The sequence below is a fragment of the Phlebotomus argentipes genome, unplaced genomic scaffold, assembly GCF_947086385.1.
Source record: "Phlebotomus argentipes unplaced genomic scaffold, Phlebotomus argentipes genome assembly contig_15, whole genome shotgun sequence".
Lineage (NCBI taxonomy): Eukaryota > Metazoa > Arthropoda > Insecta > Diptera > Psychodidae > Phlebotomus > Phlebotomus argentipes.
In genome coordinates, this window is record NW_026776181.1 from 9,168,212 (window position 1) to 9,194,392 (window position 26,181).

Sequence of the window (26,181 nt, forward strand, 5' to 3'; positions counted from 1 at the left end):
CCTTTAATGACATTTCACTGATTTCAACGGTGTCATTGAACAGTTCGTCGGAGGATTTGTCGGAATTTTCACGCAATTTCATTCAAGTTTCTCCATAGCTGTGAGGAAAAGGGGCGCAATCGAGTTAAATGTGAATAGTGCGAGTGGTGCTTGGGCGGAAAAATGAGCAAGCACATGTACACAACGGCCAATCTCTCGGACACAGAGCTGAAAGAGCAGGGAAATCGACTGTTCTCCGCGAGAAAATTCGAAGAGGCGATACAATGCTACACAAAAGCAATTGTGAGTTACTATGATTTACCCTATTGATTCTCATTTTCCTCTCCTTTTCACGCTCAGAATTTATCTGCCACATTAAGTGTCGTGTCGGCGAAGCAGTGCGGAGCAAATATTGGTGGAAAATTCGTCAGGGATGAGGAAAAAAGGTGTTCAATATGGGCGCCATCGTTCAAGAACTTCACATGACTCAAAAACTTCCGTAGAAAATTTGGATACCCTTCAAAGCGGCCCGTGAAATTCTCTTACAGTTGCCCGGACAGTCTTGGGAGGGAAAAGATGGGGAAGAGCGTGAAAAATAAGGGGACATTTTCAAGCTTAGGCTCCACCAAACGTGGTGTCAATCGAGTTATTTTTAGGCGAGACTCTACCATTGTTTGTTTATGTTATTTTTAAACACTTCTTTTGGCATCTTTGCCTCTAAAGTCCATTAGAATACGGAACGTGACTGTTTCTAATTGGATTACAGACAAATTTACCACTCATTCAAACATTGCAGTGCATTCCAGGAAATTACTGCGAAAGACTGTTCTGATATCCGGACAACATTCCATGAATACCCTTTTCCACATCACACTATTATGAATTAAATAAACAGTGTGATAAGTAAATGCAACAAGAATGTTTGAAGTGGAAAGGCAGAGTTGATTTTCTAGATATACCTTGGGGTAAACTATAAACATAAAACTATTCGAAAAAGTATCAATGTTTCAAATTCTCGGAATTTCTCTTTGTAGCAATTTAGTAAATATGTTTCCTTATCCTTGTCTTGTGTTCTCACTGTCGAAGGGGTTAAGTCTTCATCGGGAGGTTATTGACTTGTAGTGATGGAACGCGAACTTAGATAAGATTGCCTTTGTCCGCACATGAGTTAACGAAATTACGTGGCTAGACGCTGAAGGATTTCTCTTTCTCCTCGGCAGATAAAGAACCCCACTGTGGCCATCTACTTCACAAACAGGGCGCTGTGCCACCTGAAGCTGAAGAGGTGGGATCAATCGTGCAGCGATTGTCGGCGGGCGTTGGAGATTGAGCAGAATCAGGTGAAGGCGCACTTCTTCCTGGGTCAGAGCCTCATGGAGATGGAGCTGTACGATGAGGCGATCAAGCACTTGCAGCGCGCGAATGATCTGGCGCGCGATCAGAGGAGGAATTTTGGGGATGACATAGCGTCGCAGCTGCGCTTGGCACGCAAGAAGCGATGGAACATCCAGGAGGAGAAGCGCATTTGCCAGGAGATCGAGCTGCAGTCGTACCTGAATCGCCTGATACAGCTGGACATGGAGAATCGAATAGCGAAGCTCAAGTTGGACGATAATGCCAATGAGGACTTTGTGAAGGAGAAGAGCGCAGAGATTGAGCGCGAGTGTGAGAATCACGTGACGGAGCTGAACAACTTGTTTGCCAAAGTGGACGACAGGCGTCGCAAGCGGGAAGTGCCCGACTTCCTGTGCGGCAAGATCAGCTTTGAGATTCTGCAGGATCCGGTGATAACGCCGTCTGGGATAACGTACGAGAGGAAAGACATCGAGGAGCACCTGCAGCGCGTGGGGCACTTTGATCCGGTGACGAGGGTGAAACTCACGCAGGATCAACTCATTCCCAATTTCTCCATGAAGGAAGTCGTGGATGGGTTCATAGCGGAGAACGAGTGGTCGCTGGACTACTGAATGGACTGAAGAATGGCTTCTTTCGACAAAATTATCCAATTTCAAAATTCTCTAATCTCGCTGCAAGAAGTGTTTGGGAAAATGCATTTTAGTGTTTTGCATTGGATTTGCTCAAGAACATGCAAAAACCTTTATTAGCAATTGAAATTTGCCTTCCTTTGGGATAGAAGATGAAAAGTGCAGTGAGATTGTCATTCTACCGACACGTGTTAAAAGTAGTGTGGCACATTGTCTGTGTTTTTTTTGGCAAATATTTTTATTATTTATGTGATAAAATGAAAATTTTTCTGAACGAATTGAATAATAAATGCGTGTGCGAATTATTTTTAACACCTGTCTGTAGCGTTCTTGTTCCCATTTGATACGAAAGCATAAGGAGAAGAATAATAACTCCCCTTGCGGAGTTAATCCTGTATATGTGAAAAAGAGTACTAAATATTAAGAATAAATAGTTGATTGAATTGAAATGCAAGCACGTTGTTTTATTCATTTTATTATACTTTGTCTACAATATTCTTTTTATTATCGTATTTTAATAGGTGTGTAAAGTATTATTACTCATTCAAAATTCATTTATTATTAAATACGAATAAAATTTTCTGATCTCTTGAGAGATGATTTTTTGTCTATTTTTTTTTCTCTAAGTCACATAATGTTATATAACTACGTTTAAAATATTTTATGCTTTCCTTACAATCATTTCTTCTTGAGAAAAAAAATTGTTTGTAAATTTCCTTAGACGTCCTGCAGATATATAAATTATAAAACAGGGTAGTAAAAATTAGAAAAAGAGAGATACTCTATTAAATTAAAAAAAAACTTTTTCAAAGTATGTGATTCTTAAAAAATACAAGATAGTGAGAGAACGGAAATGCATTTTGCGTATCCGATTATATAGAATATTTCTTGATTTATTCATTACCTTTGCAATTGTATAAATACTTAGTTTTTTTTTCATCAATAATGTTACAATTAAATTTGATTCAACTTTCCGCTACTTTTCCACTTCAATTTTTAAGTTATTTTTCTGTATTCATTATAATTTTTTTTTCTTCATATAATTATTAAAAGGGAGAATTATTACAATAGCTTTACTTCTAGAGAATATCTTCTTCAATATTGGTTCATTGTATGATTTCTTCCTTCTCTTCATTTTCCCAATTCTTCTTTTATTCTCATTCCATTAAAAACAGTTGTATTTTTTCCTATATGCAGTCACTTTATCATCACTATCTTTACCACGGAAAACGTCCTTCCTCCGCCCGCACTCCTTCCACCGCTAATTCCTTAAAATCTAAGCTGTTGTATCGGAGAGAACCTTTAGGGAAAAACACTTGACATTTTGAACACTGCTTGATTCATGTTAATACAATAAGTCCATCATTACTTCACACAATCACTTTCATTACAAACTTATTCGATAGGGAAATTAGGTAAAAATAAATAATTCCTTTATTACACAATATCAAGAGCTTGCAATGCCTAAATTCATCTCACCACCTCCTCTTCCGCGCCCTCCTGGCGCGCCCACCTCCCCCCGGTGCCCCTCAATGCCTCCGAAGAGATTTGGTCTTTAGTCAAGTCTTGCTCTCGTCGCTCGTCGACAAGTTCAGCGACTCCTCGGCCGCTCTGCGCTCCGCCGCGATCCTCGCCGCCGCCGCGGCTGCCGCCCTTCCGGCGCTCGATCGCAACTCGCGCTTCCGCTCGGGCTGCTGCAGTGCTGCCAAGGCCTCCAGGTCGTCCCCAGAGCGTGGCCGCTTGCCGCGCGTGCGCTTTCCAGCAGCCGGCTTCTTCTCAGTCTCCGCCACGTGTTCCGGACTCACTGCCCGCTGCGGCTGTTCCTCCTCAACCGCCGCCTGAGTGTCCTTCTTCTCCACCACAGGTTCAACGGATGGGCTCTTCTCCTCCACCAGCATCCCACCGCCCTTACTCACCTTTGACGGCGCAATCAGATCCTCCAAGTCCATCTCGTGGGTCACACTAGGCGAAGTCGTGGCAATTGGCGCCTCCGTGGGCGCCGTGACTGACTTGGTGAGATTCTCAGGCACCGCCGCAACGGAGCTCGACGGGGATGTCACCGTGGCCGAACTGGAGGCTCCGCCGCTGCTATGATGCGCCACCGTTGGCGAGACATGAGCCGAAGGCGACGGGGCAATTGTAATGGTCGTCTGTGAGGGCAGAGACGACAGACTCACTCCCGAGACAGGCGAAACAGTGACCTTCTCAATAGTTGCCGCATTGTCATTGCTACTCCTGGAAGATCTCGTGTGAATCTTATCCTCCATCACCAGTGGCATCGCCTCGTCCGACTTGTGGCTCGAACTGTGATGATCACTCGAGCGCATCCTCTTTGACGGCCCACCCTTGTCCTCTCCATGACTCGATCCAGCCATGGACGTTGTGCTTGTCGTCGAAGTGGGAATCAGAGAAATGCATGAGCTCATGCCCAAATTGCGAGCCAACATTTCCATCTGAGCTTTGCTCATGTGCTCGAAGGAGTCCTTCAGATCCACCTGCTCCCGACTCCTCTTCGACGATGTCGATCCACTGCTGCCCACACTCACACCAGCTGCCGCTGCCATCTCAGCAAATAGAGCCTGACTGAAGTCCGGCGGCAGCGGGATCGGCAGGCTGTCGCTCTTCGAACTCTTGGACGATGTGGATGGCGTCAGAGATGTCGATGGGAGTTTCCCTTGAGCAAAGGCCTGCATAGCCGCCAAATCAGACCCGAAGCCACTCCTCGACAAGTTGTCCATCAACTTGCGCCTCTCCTTCTCCAGCTTCTCCATGGCATCCTTCGTGGCTGCCAGTGAATTGTCCCTTGTCATCTTCGAGTCCATCTTCGAACTTCCCGCCATTGCGCGTGTGGATTGAGTGATATCCAGACCCGTGACACGACTCAGTGACTCCAGCAGGTGTGGATCATGAGGAGAGAGCAAACTCTGCAGCTGGTTCGTATCCACGCGCGACGACATTGAAGAACTGCGCGTCTTGCCACTGGGCGAAGCTCCACTGGACTGTGAACCGCCGCTGCCGCGACCAGATGCTCCAGACGACTTGGAATTTGACTGTCGTGGCGATGATGTGGTTGTTGACGAGGCAGCGCCAGAGCTCACAGATCCCAATCCGGCTCCGTTCAAGAGGCTGTACTGCGCTGCCAGTTGATCGTACGGCGACATGCCCGGAGTCAGCGGATACGGCAATCCCAGTGGATACAGCAAACTGGGATTTGGGAACAAGAACGGGAATGCAGCATTTGCTGCCGCATTGGCACTGCTCGCCGAACTGGAGGACGCCTTGGATGTCGACGGAGTGGCTTGACTCTGCGAAGTCTGCTGCTGCGATGACGACATGCCACTATCACCCTTCCTCGACTTGGAGCTGCTGCTTGTGCTTCCACCGCCACTCGCTCCAGCGGCCGCCATCATCGTGGCAAGACTCTGCGGATCCAATCCAGCCAGATTGCTCAGTCCCAGACCCGCCAGGTTGGCAAAGAGATTCATATTGTTGAGATTTCCCAGGCCACTCATACCCGCCAAGCCTGGCATTCCCGCGAACGGCATGAGAAGTGGATTTTTGGGATCAAATGAACCCAATCCAGGCAAACTGGACAACAAGTTGGGATTCAGGCCAGCCAAGCCAGGGAATTGCATTGCCGCCGCCGCAGCTGCGGCATTTGTCAGGGCGGCTGATGAATCATGCGATCGTCCCTTCTTCGACGTGGACGGCATGGATTGCGACTGCACACCATACGTATTGGCAGCACTGCTGGCCTGAGCGTGAGCACTGGAACTGGATGCGCCCGCATTGGCAGACGAACGGTGTGGCGCCTTCGACGAGGAAGACGACGAAGTACTAGCCTCTGATGGTGATGGTTTGGGTGACGGCGATTGAGGATTCTGTGTCATCTCCAGCCACTTTGGATCAATCTCATACGCTGGATTCTCAGTCAGCCTAGGAAGAAAGAATACTCAGTGATTTTGCGGTAGAAAATCTCCAAATTTGCGGTTTTTTGGAAACTCTTAAGGCTCCTTAGATGTACTACACAGAACAAATATCCAATTAAACTCACCACTGCGTTAATCTCTTCAATTGTGGAGCCTTATTTCCAGTGAGTCTCTTCCCTGTAATCTTATTTATCACGGGAACACTCTCCTCTCCTGTCAGAGCCTTTCTGTTGAAGATATTATCCTGTAATGTTGGCGTTGACTGTTGTCGTGATCGCGAACGCGATCTGTAATCCATTCCCAGTGCTTCCTCCGTCAATGCAGCGCTCTGCTCAGCCAACCACTTATTCACCTTAGCATCGTGCGTTGGGTACGAACCCAATTTCGAACTGGAAAGATAAGAGCTACATTGAAAAGTGGAGTTTTGCCTTGTCTCCAGCACCCACAATATACACTACCTCAAGTGCTTCATTTCAGCAAACATCGCCTCATATGCCTTCCTCTGCTGCGAAGATGCCGGTAATTGTTGCAGCAGCTTCTGATGTTGCTTCAGCATTTGCTGCTGTTGCTGCTGCTCCGCCTTTGCCGCTTCCGCCAGGAATGCATTCATATCTTTGGTTGACACACCGCCAAGTCCAGCCATATTTTGCAAAGCTTGCAATCCCGTTGTGGCTGACACCGGAGGATTCTTCATGGATGCCCCTTTGCTCGATGACACTGCAGAATTGGAAGATTACATGTAGTGAAAAAATATAACAACAGAGAATTCAGTTGCATTACTTCGTTTTTTACCTGGAACACTTGTTACGGTAATGGTAAATGGTTTCTGGTTGGCACTAGAAGATGACGATTGCGATGGTCCACTGGCTGGCGTCACAGAGACACTCGGAGCCACCTGAGGCTTCTTCATGGACATCGGTGGTGATGGGTCTGGATACATTTTCTGCTCCTGGGCTGCTGACAATCCAAGCACAATCTCATCCAACTTCCTTCGCTTCTTCTCCTTCCCAATCACAGGCTCCTCAACGGGCTGCTTAGAGTTTGGAGACAAACACATTCCATGGTTATACATTTTATACGGATCAACAGACAGCATAAACTCGTTGGTAAATTATACTTACGCAATTGTTCTTCTTCATCAATTTCGTCAGCATATTATCCAATTTGCTTTTGCCTGATGACGAATTGCCATACGCTGAAGCCATTGCGCTTGAAGATGAAGATTTAGCCTTCGACATGGAGAAGTCTTGTACTTCACTCAAATCAATTGGATTCTTAATCATGTCCGCCATGTTCACTTTCGGCAAACTAATCAACGAAATTAATCAATTTATAATTGTCAAGATGAAAATGCGCGCAATGTACAAACCTTGAAGACAAATCAATCGGCGTGAGGGTACTCGAAGTACCAGGTATGACTGTCGGTTTATTGTAGGACGACATGGTCGACCTATTCAGCGGCTGATGTTGATGCGCCGGCGGTGGTTGCAGAGACATAGATGATGAACTCCTTCGGGAATCATTGGACTCATCATCGCCCCAGGCAGGCTTTTGCAAACCTCCTGCCACAAGATAATAATATTTTGTTATAAATTCATTTTACGGACAGATCTCCACGCCAACTCACCTGGATTTTGTGTATTGTTGAGAAGAGCATGCAATTTTGCCCTCTCTGTCTCCACATCGATTGCAATATGCCTCTTCCTCTTCTTGTTTGACGCCGCTACCGCAGCCGCTGCAGCAGCAGCCATGCTCTGACTAAGAGCAGAAGCACTACCGCCCACCGACGCATTCAGGCCGGCCAAGTTGGGATTCTGCAGTTGCTTCGACAACCCCTGATCCGTGGTGATTGTGATGACATCGGGTGTATTTGAGCGACCACCCAAACCAACATTTGCCACAGCAGCAGCCGCAGCGGCGAGATTCACATCAATCGCCGTTGGAATTCGCTTCACAGTCTCATAAAGTGGCACATCCAAGTCCATGCCTTGGCATCCTGTGTAAGCAGAATATGACCTCCCCACCGGCCATTCTGCCTTCTCCACACTGTGAATGATGTGACTGATCCTCTTCTCCAGTGCAAAATCACGGAACCATCTGATGAGGATTTGCTTCGACAGAAGCTTCGGAATGATTGGTTTGATTTCTGAAAGTCCAAAACATATTTGTTAATACCTCAAGCAAAACCCTGAATAAACACTGAAAGACTTTACCTCTCAGCGACAAGAGTTCCTTCGGGAATATGTCACTCACTCGGGGCTTCACAACAGGTTGTATCACTTCCAAGTCGGGGAATCTTGCCTTCAGTTCCGCAGCTTGCTTGCTGCACTCCTCCTCAGCTGAAATCTCTTTCTCACTGCGCTGCTCAGGAACGCTCTTGGGCGGACTGCTTTCCGGTGGACATTCTGGTGTTGGTGCCTTCTCAGGCACCTTCTCTTCGGGAGACTTGACTTCTGCTTCAACTTCAGCCGGCTCCTTTTCCTTCTCTTTCATCTCCTCGTCATCACCAGTCTTAGCAGGCTCTGCCACATCTTTGCTCTCCTCTGTTGGACTGGGAGCTTTCTCTTCTTCCTTCTTCTTCTCTTCCTCTTCTTGCTGTTCCTTCTCCTCACATTTCTCCTCTTTGCCCTCAATTGCAGCTTCCTTCTCTTCTTCATCCTGAATCATAGGCTCTGACTCCAATTCCTTCTCCTCAGACTTTTTCTCTTCTGGTTCCTTCTCTTTCACTGTCTCCTCTACTATTTTCTCTTCTACTATTTTGGGCTCATCCTCCTTCGCTGCCTCCTCTTCAGTTTCACGAGGAGTTTCGACCGATTCAGCAGCGGGTTTGTCCTCTTCCTCTGTTTTCTCTTTATCTTGCTTCTCTTCCTGAACCTCTGCTTCTGGCTTTTCACTAGGAACCTCTGCAGTTTCCGCTTTTACAGCCACTTTCTCAATTTTCAGTGATGATTCAGCGGGTTTTTCCGCCTTCAGCGACATCGATTCCTTCTTCTCGAGATTCAACAATTCTGCCTCCATTTTCATGAGTGCTCTCTGGTTTTGTGCCTCGAGCTCCCTCTCATACTTCTTAGCAGCCTCGTAGAAGCAGAACTCACTGTCATTGAAAATAGTGTACTCTGATCGGTACAATCCATGCTTCAGGACTGCCCTCACCAGTTCCCTGTCGTGCTTTCCAGACTCCCACCAGTCCGGAGTGTCATAGTTATTTTGCGCCAAGTACACGCGCTCGTCCAATTTCGGATGCTTCACTAATTCCCTCAGTTTCGACAGTAATTCCAATCTATCCAAGATCAATCTTGCATGATCCTCACTGATATCATCCACAATCCCTTCGAGTCCTCTCTCATCCTCCAACAGCTTTACACTCGCTTGTCTCTTGCACATCGCAATGAAGACTTTATAGTAGTCAGACATGCTCTCATCACTCTTCTTTTCCAACTTTGCCAAAGACTTGAATTTCGTCCAATCCGGCGTCGGAATTGTTGTGCACGGTTGCAAATCTATTCCATAACCAGTGAGCACACGCAAGAATTCATTCTCTTCGCGACGATTCCACTTCTTTTGCACAGACTCCAGACGCATTCGCTCCTTTTCGCGCACTTGCTGCTCAATCTTCTCACGGTGTCCCATCTTTTGCTGCAAAAACATTTACAGCAGATTAGTTCCTGTCAAGATTTCATACAAATGTCCTCAAACTCACCAAATACATGGCCAATTTAGAGATATCCCAATTAGCCAATTGACTGGCATCGGCGGGATTCAGACCCAATCCGAGGCTCAGCATTAGTGAGAAATCTGCGGCTGTGGGCATGGGTGGATTCTGTTGCTGCTGCTGATGGTGATGCGACTGTTGACCCTGGTGTGACTGTCCAGAACTTCCAGCCATTTGATGTCCAGCCGACGTTGAAGTGCTGCTCACGCTCGTTGCCATGGACGCTGGTGAAATTGAAATGCCCCCCATCGATGTGGGAGTAGAGCTGGCAGACATTGACGGTGTCACCAGAGCCTGCAACTATTTTGACAACCATTAGCACATTTATTATTTATTAAATACACTCAAAAAATAAATAAACATAACATAAACACTCAATAAATAAATATATTGTGGGAAGACTCTCAAAACTACACTCACCTTTGCCTTTTGCTGTTGCTTCAGTTCCTCCTTCTTGTAGTTCCTCTGATATGACGTTATCACACGACGAAGACGCGTGTTGAGATCTTGCATAGTCGGCCAAGTGTGAGGATCATCAGAAGCTAATGTTGCAGCAATTATTGCTTCGTCATCTTCAATTCCTGTGCAATAATAGCGTTTAGTTAAGCGCTTCTCACATGTCACACAACTATTTTACCTGAACTACTCGGGCGATCGAGATCATTATCCTTCAAATCAGTCGCCGATGAAGCTCTATGATCATCCTTCGAGCCGATGTCATCTTCCCCTTCATCACCCTCCTCGTGCTTCGAGTTTGTGTCATCTTCCAAACTAATAGGGAGAGACAGAGAGGAGTAAGAGGTAAGTTTGACATCAATCTCCAAATGCATACAAGCCTTCAATTCAAAATTCTAAGTTACACAATTATTCACTCTCTTATTCCTTTTACATGGTACATAGAAGGGAACCCATATAAAATAAAATGAAAGAGTCACTGTGGATTTGGTGGAGTGATGGAAATGGCAGGGAGAATATTATGTTTGGCACAAATGATGGTTTTACTTTGAATTATGTATATAGAACGATAAGAGGTAAATTAAACAATAAGAAAATGGCATGCAGAAATTCAAAAATAATAAAATATAAATAAGGATGTTAACATGTAAGCCATATTGCAATGATTTTAGTTTTATTTCACTTTATCCGTAAGTGATAAAACATGCCATAGCATTTTTAGAGAAAATAAAATAAACATATTAGGAGAATTAATGGAAATTATCCCTGTGTCTTCTTTTAATGTTTAGGTATATATATAAGAAAATATAGCGACATGTTTGTATAAATTATATTTTCTTCATTGATGACTGCCGAGTTATATACTTACTGAAGGGGTAGTTCTACATTGACTACGGGACATAATCATATCTTTTTCTCTTGCAAATATTACACAAAACATTACTATTCTTGTATTTCCATCCATCGCAGTTACTTCCTCTATCAAATACTATCTCACATTTCCTAATATTTCTCTGCACAACTCATTTCTCTTTGTAAATTGTAGACTCTTGATTGATAGAGATTGAAAAAACTTACTTTGCCGTTGAAAATCCCCCATCTTCCGGTGGACCACAATGAGACAGAAAACAAAGCGTTGCATCTGCCCGGATCTGACGATAACTTTCACAGCCATGTTTATACGTTCCAACCAATAGACTCTTGTCACAACATTTTGGATTCCACCAAGAGCTTGGCATCTGATCGCTGGTAAGTGGCGGGCGAATTGGGAGATCGCTACATGATACACAGACAACCCAATTTGGAATTTAGAAAAACAGAAAATTCAGCATAATTTCTAACATTTCTCATTTCTCTCTCGCTCGCTCTCAAGTCACGAATATTGTAGATTATTAATAAAATTGGCAAACAATCCATTTTTATCGTTTACTACAGTTGTGACCGAATCGCAAGAGTTTAGAATTTTCAAACTTGAACACTCGTCACAAGTTGCTCTTGCGCAAATGTGCACAAGTTTGAAAATGCACACATAATATTAGAAATATTAATCGTTCGGTGATCACTGTTATAAACTAAAGAAATCCACTACTAAAAAAAAGTATAGATCATACTATTTTCTACATAAATATCACCACAGAAGCTGCATGTTTTTTTCTTCTTCTTCTTCTCAATAAGAATAAAATTAACACCTACTGATAAAATGCCAAGTAAATTAGATAATCAAAATCATAAAGTAGAATATCACAAAGAAATCAACAAATATAGTAAAACAAAAAGATATACGAAATCAGAATTAAACAGCCCTTTAAACTCTTTGATTCGGTTATTTATCCTTCTTTTATGTACAGAAGATAGTCTTTTTTTTCTATTGCAACGAACACTATGCCAAAACTTGTGAGTTATCCACAGAGTTCATTTCAATGTTCAACAGTGACGGAAAATTTATTATAAATGCACGCAACCAATTTTGTAGCTTAGAACGCCCGATTCGCCATTTAAATTTGCTCATGGTTCAACTCTTTGTCATACAACAACTCTGCACTTCCTACAGAGTGTGCATTCCTTATGGTCCTTCCGATACAAAAAAAAAAACCCACAAACTCTTTTTGCAAATACTGAGATCATCATTATCACAGAAAGTAACACATCTATCGATTGAGGAATAGGGACCAAAATTTAGATGTGTCAGCCATCAAATATATCAACGCACATCAATGAAAAATATTTTCCAATGTCATATCAAAAGAATAAAGTATGAATAATATAGAACAATTGCCAGGCAAATACCTTTCTTGTTGTCGAAACTTACTTATAATCATCTCTTTTGTGTGTTCATATTGTTATAACATCACATCGAAAAGGAACAAATATCATTCAAAACAGACCAAAGAGAAAGTTGTAAAAAAATATTGTAGCAAATATTTCGTGCTTGTTTATGCCATCAAATGCATATAAATAGATATAATGTACGAGTATGTATTCAATACAAAGTGAGTAGTGTCAAGAAGTGTGATGTAAAAGAATGACTTGATAAAATCACTTACCATTATTTATTTATATATATTTGGTATGAGGTGATTTTTAGTAAGTTTCAAGATTTCATTAGATTACACGGAGGGAGGGAGTAAAAAGTACGGAACAAAAACAGAAATTCCAAATTTTTGTAAGTTTCAACAACTAAGCCCAAATATAACGCTATGAGAATGTGTTACGTTTATCTATAGATAAAAATTATAAAAAAAAATTCTGAGTTTCAATCAGCATTAAAGAAAATTAGAGATAAATGATTCTTGTCTTCTGAATTAAATGATGATGATCTTATCCAGAAAGTGTGACCAATTCACCAGGATTGAGTATTATTTTATATCGTAGGGTCACCAACTCAGTTCCAACATGCGTCCAATTATAAGTTCCCAATTAATCATAATTTCTTTCCCATGAAATCCAATGACTTTTTTCAGGCATGAGAAGCATATTCTCATTAATATTATTATGTATAAAATATATGTTAATTTTGCCAATTGCGTGTGAGCTCCTAAAATTGGTAACCCTATTTTTTTTTTAATTATGCAAATTTAACAAAGCACTTTCACAGTCAATTGAGGGACAGTAAAGAGGTTTAAACAATGGGAAAATAAGCTCAAAAAGCTGTTTGTCGGTTTCTAAGTATGTCCAACTTAATAGAGAGTTTATGTAACAAAACAAATAAAAAACGATGCATTAATGAAATTGGATGATATTCAAATGATTCTGTTTCCGATGAACATCACACAATAAACTTTCATATCTCGTTGGAAGAAAAGTGACAACCATATTCACTAGAGAAGCAAGTCTTTTCAAAAATTGATCTACCAAGAAGTCTTTCAAATACCTTATGTTGACACCATCGTTGATTTGCTGCACCAAATCCCCTATTATTTCATGCTTAATGTAGTACAACATCCGCACACGCAGGAGTACCCTTTAAAAATACATTCATTAGTCGCAATGTTCTCTTAGAAAACAATTAGAAAAAATTTACTCACTTGTTGGCATGCCTCGACAAATGCTTTCGATAGCTGCTCTCGAGGAAAATGTCTGTGTCATATTTATCATCGTGACTCCAATGATTTGGATCCCCATCCCGTGGAGGTCCTCCAGTTATCGGTGGGGTGGGATTCACTGGAGTGGACGATGATGAAGATGCCGTTGAAGAAGACGGAGTGGCGAGGGTCAAGGAGGTGCCACTTCCTAAGTTTGCAGCTGTTAAAGCAGATGTTGACGCCTGTTGCTGAAGTTTCGCCTCGCGCATTGCTGATTCCTTGTTGCCCTTACCCTTTCGTCCTATACAATATATTTAACAAATGATTGTTTAATACAGTTTATTCTGTATTTTATGCATATAAATCATTACTCACCCTTTGCATTGCGACCGCGTGGCACCAAATTGTGTAATCCACTGTGATTTCGACTAACTTTGTGCTCCTCTCCATCCTCAGATGGTGTTATCAAGTCCCATATGAAGTTCTTGATCTTCTCATCTCCTTTGTAGCATTTGAGGCAATACAGCAGCTGAAGAAAATAATCAAGTATTTATACCATTCTCACATTAAAAGACCGCCGAGTTAACTGTTTTTAACGAAAATCAATCAGATATTTTTTGAGAAATAGTTGTATTCAGCGAAAACCTTTAGTTTTCTCAATATTAGCATAGCAGACATCATTTAAAACCTTTCAGTGGAACCATAGAGATAAAATAGTAGTTAAGACAATGTCATATATTTACTCACAATGATTCGAGCCAGTTCCTCCACCTCAATTTCCCTCCATCCGCGCTTGAATTGACCGTGCTCAAGTATTTCAGACCATCGCCCCCAGCTGAAAAGTGAAATGAGTAAACATTTCAGCATTCTGAGCGATAATTGCATAGATAAACAATATTTACCCATAAGTGAGTAAACCTTTCTCCACTTTGAAACACTCAGAACGCGCCCAATTGCCATAGGCCACGTCATCGATGCCCAGACCTGCCAGTGCTTCTCGATCTCTTGGCATGTAATCCTCATTGCCCTTCTCCATATTCCTTGCTCGTTCCTTAGCACGCTTATCTCTGCGCCGTTTGCTTCTCAGTCCTGATGGAGAGATCAAGAAATTACCAAACATTCCTCAACTGAAATTAAATAGTTATACTCACCAACTCCAAGTCCCTCTTCATCTGTATCGGTCACTGAATCCTCAGACATTTCCATGACACTCTCATCGTGACCATATCGCTTGATTTGTGTCCTCCTCCGTGGTTCAGTCATAACGAGATCCTCCTTCTCGTCACGCTCCTGCACTGGATCAATGTCAGCCTTCTTCGCCCACTTTTTCCAGAAATCAGGATCATCAATATTGATATCTGACCGATTGCCAGACATGGCAAATGACGCCTTCGAGAATGTCGAGCCCTTCTCCTGTTCCATCGTGATAACTTGAGTGCGTCGCTTCAAGATTGAATCAATGTCCTCTTCACAGAACTTGTCAGCTGCATCTTCCTCCATTATAGCTCCATATGCGCCTTTCTTCAGCAAATCCTCAATTTCCTTCTTCGACAGTTGCCTATTGTTGCTGTCTTTTCCCTGTGATGTATTCATACTCTGCAGAATTGCCTTATCCAGACCCAATTTCAGTGATGCTTTATCAAACATTTCCCTCTCGTAAGTGTTGCGACACAATAACCGATAGATTTTCACCATTTTCTGCTGTCCAATTCTGTGACATCTCGCCTGAGCCTGGAGATCATTCTGTGGATTCCAGTCACTATCGTAAATGATCACTGTGTCAGCAGCAGTCAAATTGATGCCCAAACCACCAGCTTTTGTGCACAGGAGGAATACAAAGCGATCCGAATCAGGTTTGCAGAAGCGATCAATGGCAGCCTGGCGCAAATCACCTCGAATCCTTCCATCAATCCTCTCAAATGGATACTTTCTATACATCAAGTAGTCCTCCAGAATGTCCAAACATCGCACCATTTGACTGAAGATCAACACTCGATGACCGTTCGCTTTTAGCTTTGGCAACAACTTATCAATGAGCACCATCTTTCCCGATGAATATATCAGATTCTTGTAGTAAGCATCCGCATCCTCTCCATGTGTGTTCTTGTACTCATACTGAATTTGATCCTCAGCACCATTCAGCAAGTATGGATGAATGCAGCACTTGCGCAATTCCATCATCGTGTTCATCAAGTTGGGAATATTTGCAGTTGTTGTACCCTTCGTTAAGAATGAGAAATTCTGCTCTAGAATTCCTCTGTAGTACTTCTTTTGGATATTTGTCAACTCCACTTCAACTATTGTCTCTTCTTTCGGCGCTAAAGACTTCTCAACGTCATCCTTCAGCCGACGCAGCATCATCGGCTTGAGTAGCGCTTGGAGTTTCTCTACTTCCACTTCGGTCTTGAGACTGCCAAACTCCTTCAGGAATTCGTCACTGCTGGCAAATTGGCTGGGCTCCAGGAAGTTCAGCAAAGAAAATAATTCACTTACATTGTTCTGCAATGGTGTACCGGAGAGCAACACCCGATGCTCCAGGTTCAGTTGCCGCAATCCCTCCAGCAACTTACAATTGCGATTCTTCAACCTGTGAGCTTCATCAATCACGCACACTCGCCAGTTGAACACCCTCAAGTCAGCATAATCAGTCACAATCATTTCGAAAGTTGTGATCAACACATTGAACTTCGTGAAATCCTTATTCACTTTCCCACTGTCATTCTTGTAGTAGAACTCGTACTCTTGAATCATCTGCTTGCTTGTCACCGAACCGTGGTACACAATTACATTCATGTCAGTCCACGCCTCGAACTCACGCTGCCAGTTGGGAATTGTGGACAGTGGAGCAATGACCAGGAAAGGACCTCTCACTCCATAATCATACACAGAGTGGATGAATGTCAGACTCTGAATCGTCTTGCCGAGACCCATTTCATCGGCCAAGATGCAATTATGGGAATTATACCATGAGAACTTCAGCCAATTCAATCCCTCTAACTGATATGGCCTCAGAGAATTGCCTCCCTTGAAAACTGGTGTCTTATCCAATTTCTTCCACATATCCGGATGAGGTCGTCGCTTTGGCTTCCACTCATTCTTAGGCGGCATCTTGTTAAACCTCTCATATTGTTCAATCTTCAATTGATCCGCATCCTCCTCCAATTCCCACGTAGAGTCTTCATATGCCAAACTCTTCCACTTTATCAAGTAATGCTTTGTCTTCTCCCCTGTATTGGCATCTGTGTGCTCTGACACATCTAGAATACGGTCAATTTCAACGAAATCGGGATTGAAGGGTTCCTCTTCAAGATTTTCAAAAATGTTGATTTGCTGCGATTGTTTCTGGTGGAATCTCTTGATTTTCGACGAAATTCTTCGATCACCCTTGTACAACTCCTCCTCAGTTCTCCATTCGCAGTGTAAATACGAAAAGTTTCGATATTTCACAAAGTATTCCTCCACATCCACAAATACGGGCTCTGGCTTCACTTCAGGTTCAGCCGTCTTTTCTCCTGTCGTCTCATCTTGTTTTATAGGATTCTCATCTTTAGACTCTTTCACATCTTCATCTTTTTCTTCCTTATCCTCCGCCTCTACCTCACTATCCACATCCTTGCTATCCTTCACAGGATCCTCAGTGGTTTCTTTCATTTCTTCGTCCTTGGTCTCTTCCGCATCCTCCTTGTCTTCAGTTTCTTCTTTCTCCGCTTCATCGACCTCCATTTTCTCAGGTTCTTCCTTTTCATCTGACGCAGCCTCCTTCTCTTCCTCCACGGTTTCAGTCGGAGTAGCTGCATCATTGTCATTCTCGCTTTTAGCCTCATCTTCATTGCTGTCCTTCTCAGGTTCTGCCACCTCACTGTCACCCTTAGTTTTGTCCTCTTCTTGGGAATCTACTTCCATCTTCACTGCATCACCTTCAACATCGGTCTTATCTGCCGACTCGGTGTTTTCCGCAGCTTTTTCTTCGCTTTCTTCACTCTTCTGTACTTCAGGCTCAACTGGTGGCGGTGGAGGTTCAGGCTTCAACTCTCTCTTTCCCATCCTAACAGCCAACACATGTTGAACAACCATAGAATCCTCATCTGTGGTATTCACATACACGTAATTAGGTTTTCCACCGAAATCCTCCATGGGTTTTTCCACTTCACCTTTTTCCAATGTTGCTGTTGTTGTCACATTGTCATTCTCACCGCCAGCCGAAGCACTACCTTCCTTCACCTCCTTCTCCTTCTTCTCCTTGCGGGTACCGCCAGCTGATGGCGATGTTATAGCCGACTCATCGTCCGAGAATCGCAACATAACATCATCCACGTACTTCTTGCGCTGGGTATTCCGAGCACTACGCCTCTTCGAACTGTCAGCTGCTTCAGAATCTGGAGGTGGTGATGGTGGCGGAGTGGATATCATGTCATCTCCCTCGCCATCGGAATCCGGCACAATACGATTACCCTTCCTCTTGCCTGTCTTTGCAGGTCGCCTAGCACCTCCATTTCTGTTGTACCGTCGATTTCCGCTCGAGCCTCTGCTGCGTCTGTTCTTTTTCGGTGTCGGAGTCTCACTGTCAGCCGGCTTAGAACTGTCAGAATTCTCATTACTCTCATCTTCCAACTTCTTCAATGCGCCCTCCTCCAGCAGACTCTTGATAGGAATCTTCGACACAGGAATATCATCAAAGTCAGTCACTTCATCAGACAACACTGGCTTTATCTCCTTTGCATCTGAAGAATCTTGATTCTGCGCAATTTGATTTGATGATGAATTATTTTCGTCAGAAGCTACTGCACATGATTTCACTACGTCTGTACTAGTCGTGTCCAGCGACATGGAATTGTCCACAGTAGAGTCCAAATCAATTTCACCAGGTTCAGTTCCAGGCTTTCGACCTCTCTTCTTCTTTGGTTTATTCGGATCCTTAGGTTCCCTCTTCTTGCGTTCTTTCGGCTCCTTTGGCAATTTTGGTTCTTTTGGTGCTTTTGGTTCTCTTGGCTTTCGTGCCTTCTTCTTCTTGCCCTTTTCATCGGTCTGCGTATCCAACTCCTCAAATGTTTTATCCTGAGATATCTCACCATCGGAATCATTCACATCCGTCATACCCGGTGTCATATCACCCAACCCTGCACCAGGTGTCACACAATCCTCAGACACCGGTAATTGCTGCGATATAGCCGTTGGAAGCATACTCGTGTCTGCTGGACTCGATTCAGAAGTATTGAGAGCCGCCTGAGCAGCTAACTTTTCAGACTTCTTTTGCCTTGGCTTTCTTGGCTTATTCACACCTCGAGCACGACCACGACCAGTCGTACTAGACACTTGAGGACTCTCAATCATCGCAGAGGAGTAGAGAGGACTCTGCAATATACATGTTGCACCACCATTGCACTGATCATTCGCCTCGTGCTGTTGCAATATATTCATCCTCTCCTGAAGACGCATGATCTTCTCTTGTTGCTCAGGAGACGGAGGCATACAGTAGAGCTCCTGCAGTTGTTGCTGCAATGCTGCTTTCTCTTGATGGTGCATCAATGGTCCAGATCCATAAGGATTCACATCTGACATCAGTCCATGATGCGGCATCATTCCGGGAGTCATTTGCATACCCGGACCACCTGGACGACCCATCATCATTTGGTGATCGTACATTGTAGTCTGAGGTGGCATACCAGGATGATTTAATTGGCCTTGTTGACCCATCACTCCCGGCATCATAACCTGACCCGGCATTCCCGGAAGATGGGATTGCTGCGGTGGGACAGGCAGAGTCTGCGACGGCACACTTGGGGTTGTTTGTGGCGCCGGCTGTATTTGCTGTGTTGGCTGCACAGATGGTTGCGCCGGTGGTATTTGAGTCTGTTGGAGCTGACTATCAGATTGCTGTTCATTCGCAGCTTTTGAGTCACTACCCTCAGCAAGAGCTGTGGTTACGGATGGCAAGATTCCCGTCTGAGAATTATCACTCTGTGAATCATGCTGAATCTGCTGTGTGTGAGATTCACGAATCGTTTGACCCTCTTGTGTAGAACTATCCTCAGAATGACGTTGTACTGAATTAGATGATGGCGACAGCATTGATTCTTGCTTGGTTATATCCTCTGTATCATGAATGTCCTTATTGCCAGCCTCGTCTGAGTGGCAAGTTCCACTTTCTCGACTCAATTCAGTGTTGGCCTCATCAACTTGTGCTAACACCTGTGATGCTGTAAGTACAGGTTCATTGCCTGTTGAATTGTTTGTATCCTGATTGTGTTGTGATAACTCTTGATGGCTACTATCCTGAGTATTTTCATCTTGTCTGTGTTGCTCTGGGGGCTGTGAGTGCTCAATTGTAGTCTCAGAGAGAACAGGAACAGCCGAAACTTGCTGCATGGGCTCAAGAACACCCGAAAATGGATCTATCAGACCGGAAATGTCTGTAGATGAGTTCGAATTCTGCGATGAACCCAATACATCTGGAATCTTTATTTGCGGTGTCGGTGTTGAGGACTGCGACACACGCGTCTGCTGCTGTGTCTGATGTGGCTTCTGCTGCATCATCAGATCATCAGTCTGCTGATGCACCTTCTCAACGCCCAGGTGATGATCATCAACACCCAATGGGGTCGTTGTGGGTGGATGCTGCGGAGATTGCTCTTGAAGTAGAGATTGAGATTGTTGATGGGTTTGCTGTGACGGCTGCGATTGTTGGCTATGCTGCTGATGCTGTGATGTAGGCGGTGGATGCTGAGCATGTTGTTGCTGTTGATGCGACATTTGTTGAGTCACATAGTGCGGCTGCTGCATCGATGCTCCAGTTGGATGTGGGATTGGCGGCAGGGATTGAGATACTGGAGCCAAACTCGATGATAGGTCGCTTAGCAATTGAGGATGCTGCGGTTGCTGTTGGGGCGATGTAACATGCCCAATAGGTGGCAACGACTGCTGCGGGTACATGTGTTGCGCCTGCTGCTGTGGGATGTGATTCCCACTGCCAGGCCTATGCATCGGTGGCCAGTGTTGCTGCGACTGTTGCGGCGACATTGGCATTCTGGGGCCCATTGGCGAGAGTGGGTTTGACGACATCTGCTGATGTTGCTGCGCACGATACGACGACGGCGGGTATTCCATGGCGACGGAACTGGGTGGCACTGGCCCAGTTGTGGGAGGCATCACCATTTGCTCAAGTGCCTGAAGCGTACTGACTGGTCCAGCGGGACTGGCATTCTTCGTCTGAGGCATGCTTTGCTGTTGGCCCGGTCGTGGGCTCGGTACGCTGGATATATGCGGATGTGGTGACAACGCAGATGATGAGTTCGGCGGCTGCGGCTTCGCCGGCGACATCACTGGCCGCGGAGACATCTGCGGGTGTGGTGATATTTGAGGTGGTCTCGGTGACATTTGAGGTGACAACTGCGGGAATGGTGTCCTGTATTGCGGACTACCACTGCTATGCTGTGAGGGCTGCGATTGTTGTTTCGCAGCCGTCAAATACGAGGGTTGTTGCGGAGCACCAGGGTGGGTTTGAGCTTGTTGCTGTTGCTGCTGCTGCTGCTGTTGCTGCTGTGGCGGCACGCCATAGGCATTCAAACTGTGCGCACCCATTTGATGGGGAAGAGCCGCACTGTGACTGTGGGGAGGAATTCCTGGCTGTTGTCCCTGGGTGGGCTGATGCTGATTTGCACTCGCCCCAGGGTGCAGCATTCCCGGATGCGATTGCTGACTGTGCACCATGCCAGGGTGTGGCTGAGGTGTCATGTGTTGCTGCTGTTGCGATGGTTGTTGGGACTGATTGCCTGGCTGCGCTACTGCGGGTGTACTTTGTTGGCTCTGCTGTGGCGCATGCAAACTTGGCAAGCTAGACAAGCCACTGTGCTGTGGATGAGCCTGCGAGTGAGATTGCGATCCAATTGGGTGGGATTGGACATGCTGACTTGGGTGCATTTGCTGCGTGGACAAGTGCCCCTGCGACGGTTGTCCCAAGTGATTTTGCGCCTGCTGCCCCGGATGGCCAGGTGGCAATTGCTGGGCCTGCTGCTGTGGTCCAGGTCCCAAGTGATGACTCGCTGCAGCAGTGCTCTGCAAGTGTTGGCCATATGCCGCCTGGTCGAGTTGTGCATGTCCGTAGCCGACATGCGATGATCGACTGCTCTGGTGTTGTAATCCTGCACCATATCCACCGTAGGCCTGAGCGGGTGTTGGCTGAGGCTGTGGCGCCCCAGGATACATTGGATGCCCCGCAGATTGTGAGTAGTGCTGAGGAACTCTTTGCTGAGGTTGAGCTTGCTGGGGCTGACCAATCGCCCCGTAAGCTTGCTGTGGCATCATTCCTGCCATCATGGATTGTTGAGAAGAAAATTGAAGTTTCTGGGGATCTTGAGGATATCCCGTCATGTGTTGGCGATAGCTAGAAGAAATGTATGAATAACGCAGTAATTAGTGTTATGAAGTCATAGGAATGAGAGACGTTCTTACCTAGGTTGTGGTTGGGGTTGTCTCTGCTGTTGCTGTGGCGTCTGAGGGTGGCCATACCCCATTGTGGGCGTGCCATACGGCCCTGCTTGTCCGGGGGCACCCCAGGCCGAGCTAATGTCAGCCATACTACCCATCGCAGCATGCTGATCACCCATGGTGTACATGCTGTCCGTTGGTGGCTGATAAGATGGATATTGGGGCTGCTGCTGCTGCTGCAGAGGATGTGGGGCTCTGTGGCGCGCATATGCCCCCGGAGGGCCCATAGGACGTGGTGCAGATGTATCATATCGATAGTAGGCATCTCCCTGATGGTTTCCGTGAAACATATTTTGCGCATTCCCATCCATTAGAATGCAGCTATTGTATGTTTCCTCCTTTTTTCAAATATATCCTTAAATATGATGCCCTTGATGCATTGATCTTTTCTAACTTCTTTCACTTCTTTGTCTACTTAAAGTTGAATACTTTTCACTACAAAATCTGCGAAGAAAGAAATTTTCTATCAGAAAAATTATTCATTCCAGATAAAAGTCACAATATAACTCACTTGTATTAACAAAATCCTTAAGCGTTATTCAATTAAATTATTCACAGTGTTCAATATGAGTTGTTTATCTTCTTCTCCTTTAAAGTGTCCCTTAGATTTCTACTTTCCTTTATCTTTAATTTTTTTTCTTTTACGATTAAGTTATGTGTAATTTTTAATCAAAGTTTTTCTCTCCTGTTTTCCTTTCACCTGTGTGGTCAATTTATGCATAACCACGTTATCTAAAGTTAAGTTCTCCTCATAGTCGTGTGGTGTTCTCAAAATCGAGTCAAATGTTAAAGTAATACTATTCATTCACTTTCCCCAATTCTCTCGGCGATACTGTCGTTTCAATGTCTTGCACAACATTGTGTTTAACAGATTCGCCCTTCTGATATCAGTAATATCTCCGTTATCAACATAGTTCCCAAATATGCGATAATGCTCAACAGTCAGCTGATCGGCTGTTGACTGTGCTGTTCCTTTCATCATTCTCTAGGCCATGATGCTGCTTCAGCCGCAGGTTAATAACCATTGCAAGGGTTGCACTCAAGGTTCCTGCAAGACATAAAATCCGCGTTAATACCCCGCAATAGCTCTTAAAATACAATAAAACAGTTCCCAAACTACCCACTGCTGGATGAATTGTGCAACGCCAAAGGGGAAAAGCTATACGCTTATGATTTTCATAAAGTCTACATAGAGCGTACGGCATTCCTCCTTCGGAATTGTACACAGTTCTGTAGACTCTCGTTTGAATTTATAGAAACAATCATCTAATAGAAAATATATAAATCCTCCTCTCATGCACAAGATTTGAGACAATTCTGAACATCAATATAATAGCATATATTTCAAATTTGATTGATTCTACTGAATGTACTCTTAAAAAGTGTCCAGTCTACACAGCGAGAAAATAAAACCCAAGCTTTCTAATAGGGGAGATGAGATTCTTAGAGATTTTTTAATTTACAAAATTTGATTTTAGACCCAAAAAGCATATTTTTTGTAATCCGAACTTCCCCTATATTGAAAAGCTTTCGATGATTTGAGCGTGGCATTCGAAATGCGCATGAAGAAAAATTAATTACTCAGTGTATGGGTGTATTTAAAACACTTGTAATGGCTCTTCTCCATCACCTTCAGATGGAAAGGACTCTCTCGCCATTGGTGAAATAATATAATTCGATTTTGTCTCAAACTTGCTTTCACACTTTTTTCTCACCCACAATACATATTTGTTCATTTCATTTTCACGAATATATTTGTATGAGCGTTCATTTTATACACTACACAAGACGTCTATCTATATACATATAATTTATCGCCATCATGCATTGTAATGAGTCTTTCGACAAAATTTTATAACACAGTGACAACACTCTCGACTTTGGAAAGAATTTTTCTTCCCTCTCTTTGATCGCCATTTCGCTGGTAGTTTCTTCTCTCTCATTCCTCAGGTCTTTTGTTCTTCATCGAGAAATTGACCGTCTCTCAATAGTCCGAGTGACCAATGGTAGTTGGTGAGCGACATGTCTCCAAATAAAATTTAGCAGCCATTCTATCTTGTCACATTTGACATGAACTCTTCACGTACACACATCCATCCACAAAAAAGCCATGTCATACACATAAATATGGCCTGCTATGCAGAACACGAGAAGAATCTGTCTCTTTTTCATCACGGTTTTTTTTCTTCTTCTTTCTAACTATTATAATAATTATAATGTTTTAACTTTCACACTCGCTGCTGTGTTGGCTTAAAGTCTAATATAATTTGCATTCTCTGTGTACATACACACGGGAAAACCAACACAAAAAGAAATATTTAGCTTCTTTAGATAGAGAGAAAATACACATATATATCCCGAAACCGCGACGGCGTACAATCGTCATCATCATTAATTCGCAATTCAATATACAAAATGTACTCTTCCTCGTCACAAAATAAATGCGCCGTGTATGAATTTTATACAAAACCACCCCATCGCAGACTCTCTCTCTCTCTCCTCTCTTCTCTCCCCCTTTTTCCACGAAAACCCCTCTCAAGCCAGCCCATGATAACGCGTACAGATTGTCCGATGCTCAGTGCAAACGGTAGTAGGTGGCATTTTTCTGCACACTCTGTGCTCGTAGATGCCCGCGAATGCCGATTTGCACCTCCCTTCAGGTGATCCCAGAGTGCCGGAGACACCATACAAAATGATTGATTTCGCGTCGAAAATGGTACACACCACTCTTCGCCATTAAAGACCAATACTCAACCACAATGTTGGATAAAGCATTTTCACGTTCATTCTCTTTTCATGCTCTCGCTTCTTAATTATATTTCTTTTCATAGGTAACACACACACACACACAAGCAGCCGCGGCACGTCGAAATGAACGCCGGAGTTGGGATAAATTGGAGAAAAATTTACCTACTATTTTTTCTTACACTACTCCACACTGACGATGAGGTGTTCCAGCAATGGCAGAATCAATTTGAAAGAAAGAAGCCACGGGAGGGGGGAGGTGATTAAGTGAATTGTAAGTGTTTTAGGGACAAATATCACTAATTGTGAAGGAGAAAAAAAAGCACAGAGCCCAGCACACATTCATGCACACACACCTCGTGAAATACATCTCTGGCACTCGGTCGAGAAATGTCCATGTAATGAGTGTTTAATAAATTATAAAATTCAACAACGAAATGGGAATCGCCATTATTGCATATGTATGTATCATGATTTTTTCTTCACTTGTGTGTCTCTCTTTTTTTCAATTCATTCCTTCTATCTCTCGCTACTCGGAGGTCGTCGTCATTTTTATAATGAAAATGATGAAAGATCCAGAGAGAGAGAAAAGAGACCCTCGCGCTCTGGTGAGGTGCGTTCGCCCCAGAAATACCACACAGATTATAGATTTATTGAATGGAAAATTGTCTAGCGAGAGATGCGCGAATGAGACAATTAGAAAGTAAAAGATGGAAATATAGGCACATAAAGCATTGCAAATTGTGTCCCCATCCTTTTGTCAAACAGCAAAAACACACACGTATTCCACATCGGGCACTCTTCAGCGGGGGGCGCGCATACTTACGATATTCACGAGACGGCGGAGAGTCGGTAAATCCAGGCAATTGGAATATTTCAGCAATCATTGAAGTACTCCATTTCCCTGTCTACGAGGGACGCGTTGCACCATCATCCACTGCCAAACACCTTTCTCAGCACAGCACTGCACGCACAAGTACGGAACAATGGTTCAAATCACACCCAAATCGCCTATTTTCACTGCTGCGTGCGACTTTTCTGCCCAATAAATGCCGATTGATGTCTACCCTTGCATTTTTTGCCGTGCCTCGAGATGCAATGTACCCCCGAGTCCGCACTCACACTCTCTCTTCAAGCGCACGATTCTCGCGTGAAAAGTCCGCGGGCGCCGCAAATCTCACTATCCACAGACTCGGGAACACTTCAATAACTAAAGACTAGAGTTAAATTTATACTTATTTACACTAATTTCACATAAATTTCGCTTAAAAATACGCACCACTTGATCGCCATTTTGTGTTGGAGACTTTTGAGAGCGGCGGCAGCGGCACTGTTTGTCATGCGGCCGAAGACGAAAACACCGCGAGAGC

General features: G+C 44.1%; 2 protein-coding genes across 5 annotated transcripts; one reads left to right on the forward strand and one right to left on the reverse strand.

The window, feature by feature from the left end:
* The first annotated feature begins 14 nt into the window (after nt 1–14).
* Nucleotides 15–2,418, forward strand: LOC132263061 (E3 ubiquitin-protein ligase CHIP). The gene is made up of 2 exons (XM_059762629.1): nt 15–282; nt 1,200–2,418. Exons 1-2 carry the CDS (start codon nt 163–165, stop codon nt 1,944–1,946), a joined length of 867 nt encoding a protein of 288 aa, XP_059618612.1. The 5' UTR covers nt 15–162; the 3' UTR covers nt 1,947–2,418.
* A 5-nt stretch (nt 2,419–2,423) lies between these two features.
* Nucleotides 2,424–26,129, reverse strand: LOC132263050 (chromodomain-helicase-DNA-binding protein 7). Of its 4 annotated transcripts, none has more exons than XM_059762613.1 (21): nt 25,638–26,129; nt 22,578–23,114; nt 22,031–22,510; nt 14,734–21,962; nt 14,485–14,671; nt 14,330–14,417; nt 13,958–14,111; nt 13,586–13,883; nt 13,432–13,521; nt 11,139–11,336; nt 10,243–10,376; nt 10,026–10,186; nt 9,594–9,905; nt 8,107–9,529; nt 7,521–8,039; nt 7,263–7,455; nt 7,015–7,201; nt 6,674–6,923; nt 6,352–6,610; nt 6,019–6,297; nt 2,424–5,900 (listed from the first exon to the last, which is right to left on the reverse strand). In XM_059762613.1, exons 3-21 carry the CDS (start codon nt 22,375–22,377, stop codon nt 3,524–3,526), a joined length of 14,685 nt encoding a protein of 4,894 aa, XP_059618596.1. In that variant the 5' UTR covers nt 22,378–22,510; nt 22,578–23,114; nt 25,638–26,129; the 3' UTR covers nt 2,424–3,523. The 4 variants fall into 4 exon arrangements, with proteins under 4 accessions (XP_059618596.1, XP_059618594.1, XP_059618595.1 ...); XM_059762611.1 differs by having other exon boundaries at nt 6,686–6,926; XM_059762612.1 differs by having other exon boundaries at nt 6,019–6,282; nt 6,674–6,926.
* Between the last annotated feature and the right edge of the window lie 52 nt (nt 26,130–26,181).

Coding starts and splice junctions, on each gene's coding strand:
- LOC132263061 (XM_059762629.1), top strand. CDS start 163: ATGAGCAAGCACATGTACACAACGGCCAATCTCTCGGACACAGAGCTG. Junction 283..1,199: donor AATGCTACACAAAAGCAATT/GTGAGTTACTAT, acceptor TCTCCTCGGCAG/ATAAAGAACCCCACTGTGGC.
- LOC132263050 (XM_059762610.1), bottom strand. CDS start 22,377: ATGGATGGGAATGCGCAAAATATGTTTCACGGAAACCATCAGGGAGAT. Junction 9,530..9,593: donor CTAAATTGGCCATGTATTTG/GTGAGTTTGAGG, acceptor ATGTTTTTGCAG/CAAAAGATGGGACACCGTGA. Junction 6,927..7,014: donor TGATGAAGAAGAACAATTGC/GTAAGTATAATT, acceptor CCAAACTCTAAG/CAGCCCGTTGAGGAGCCTGT.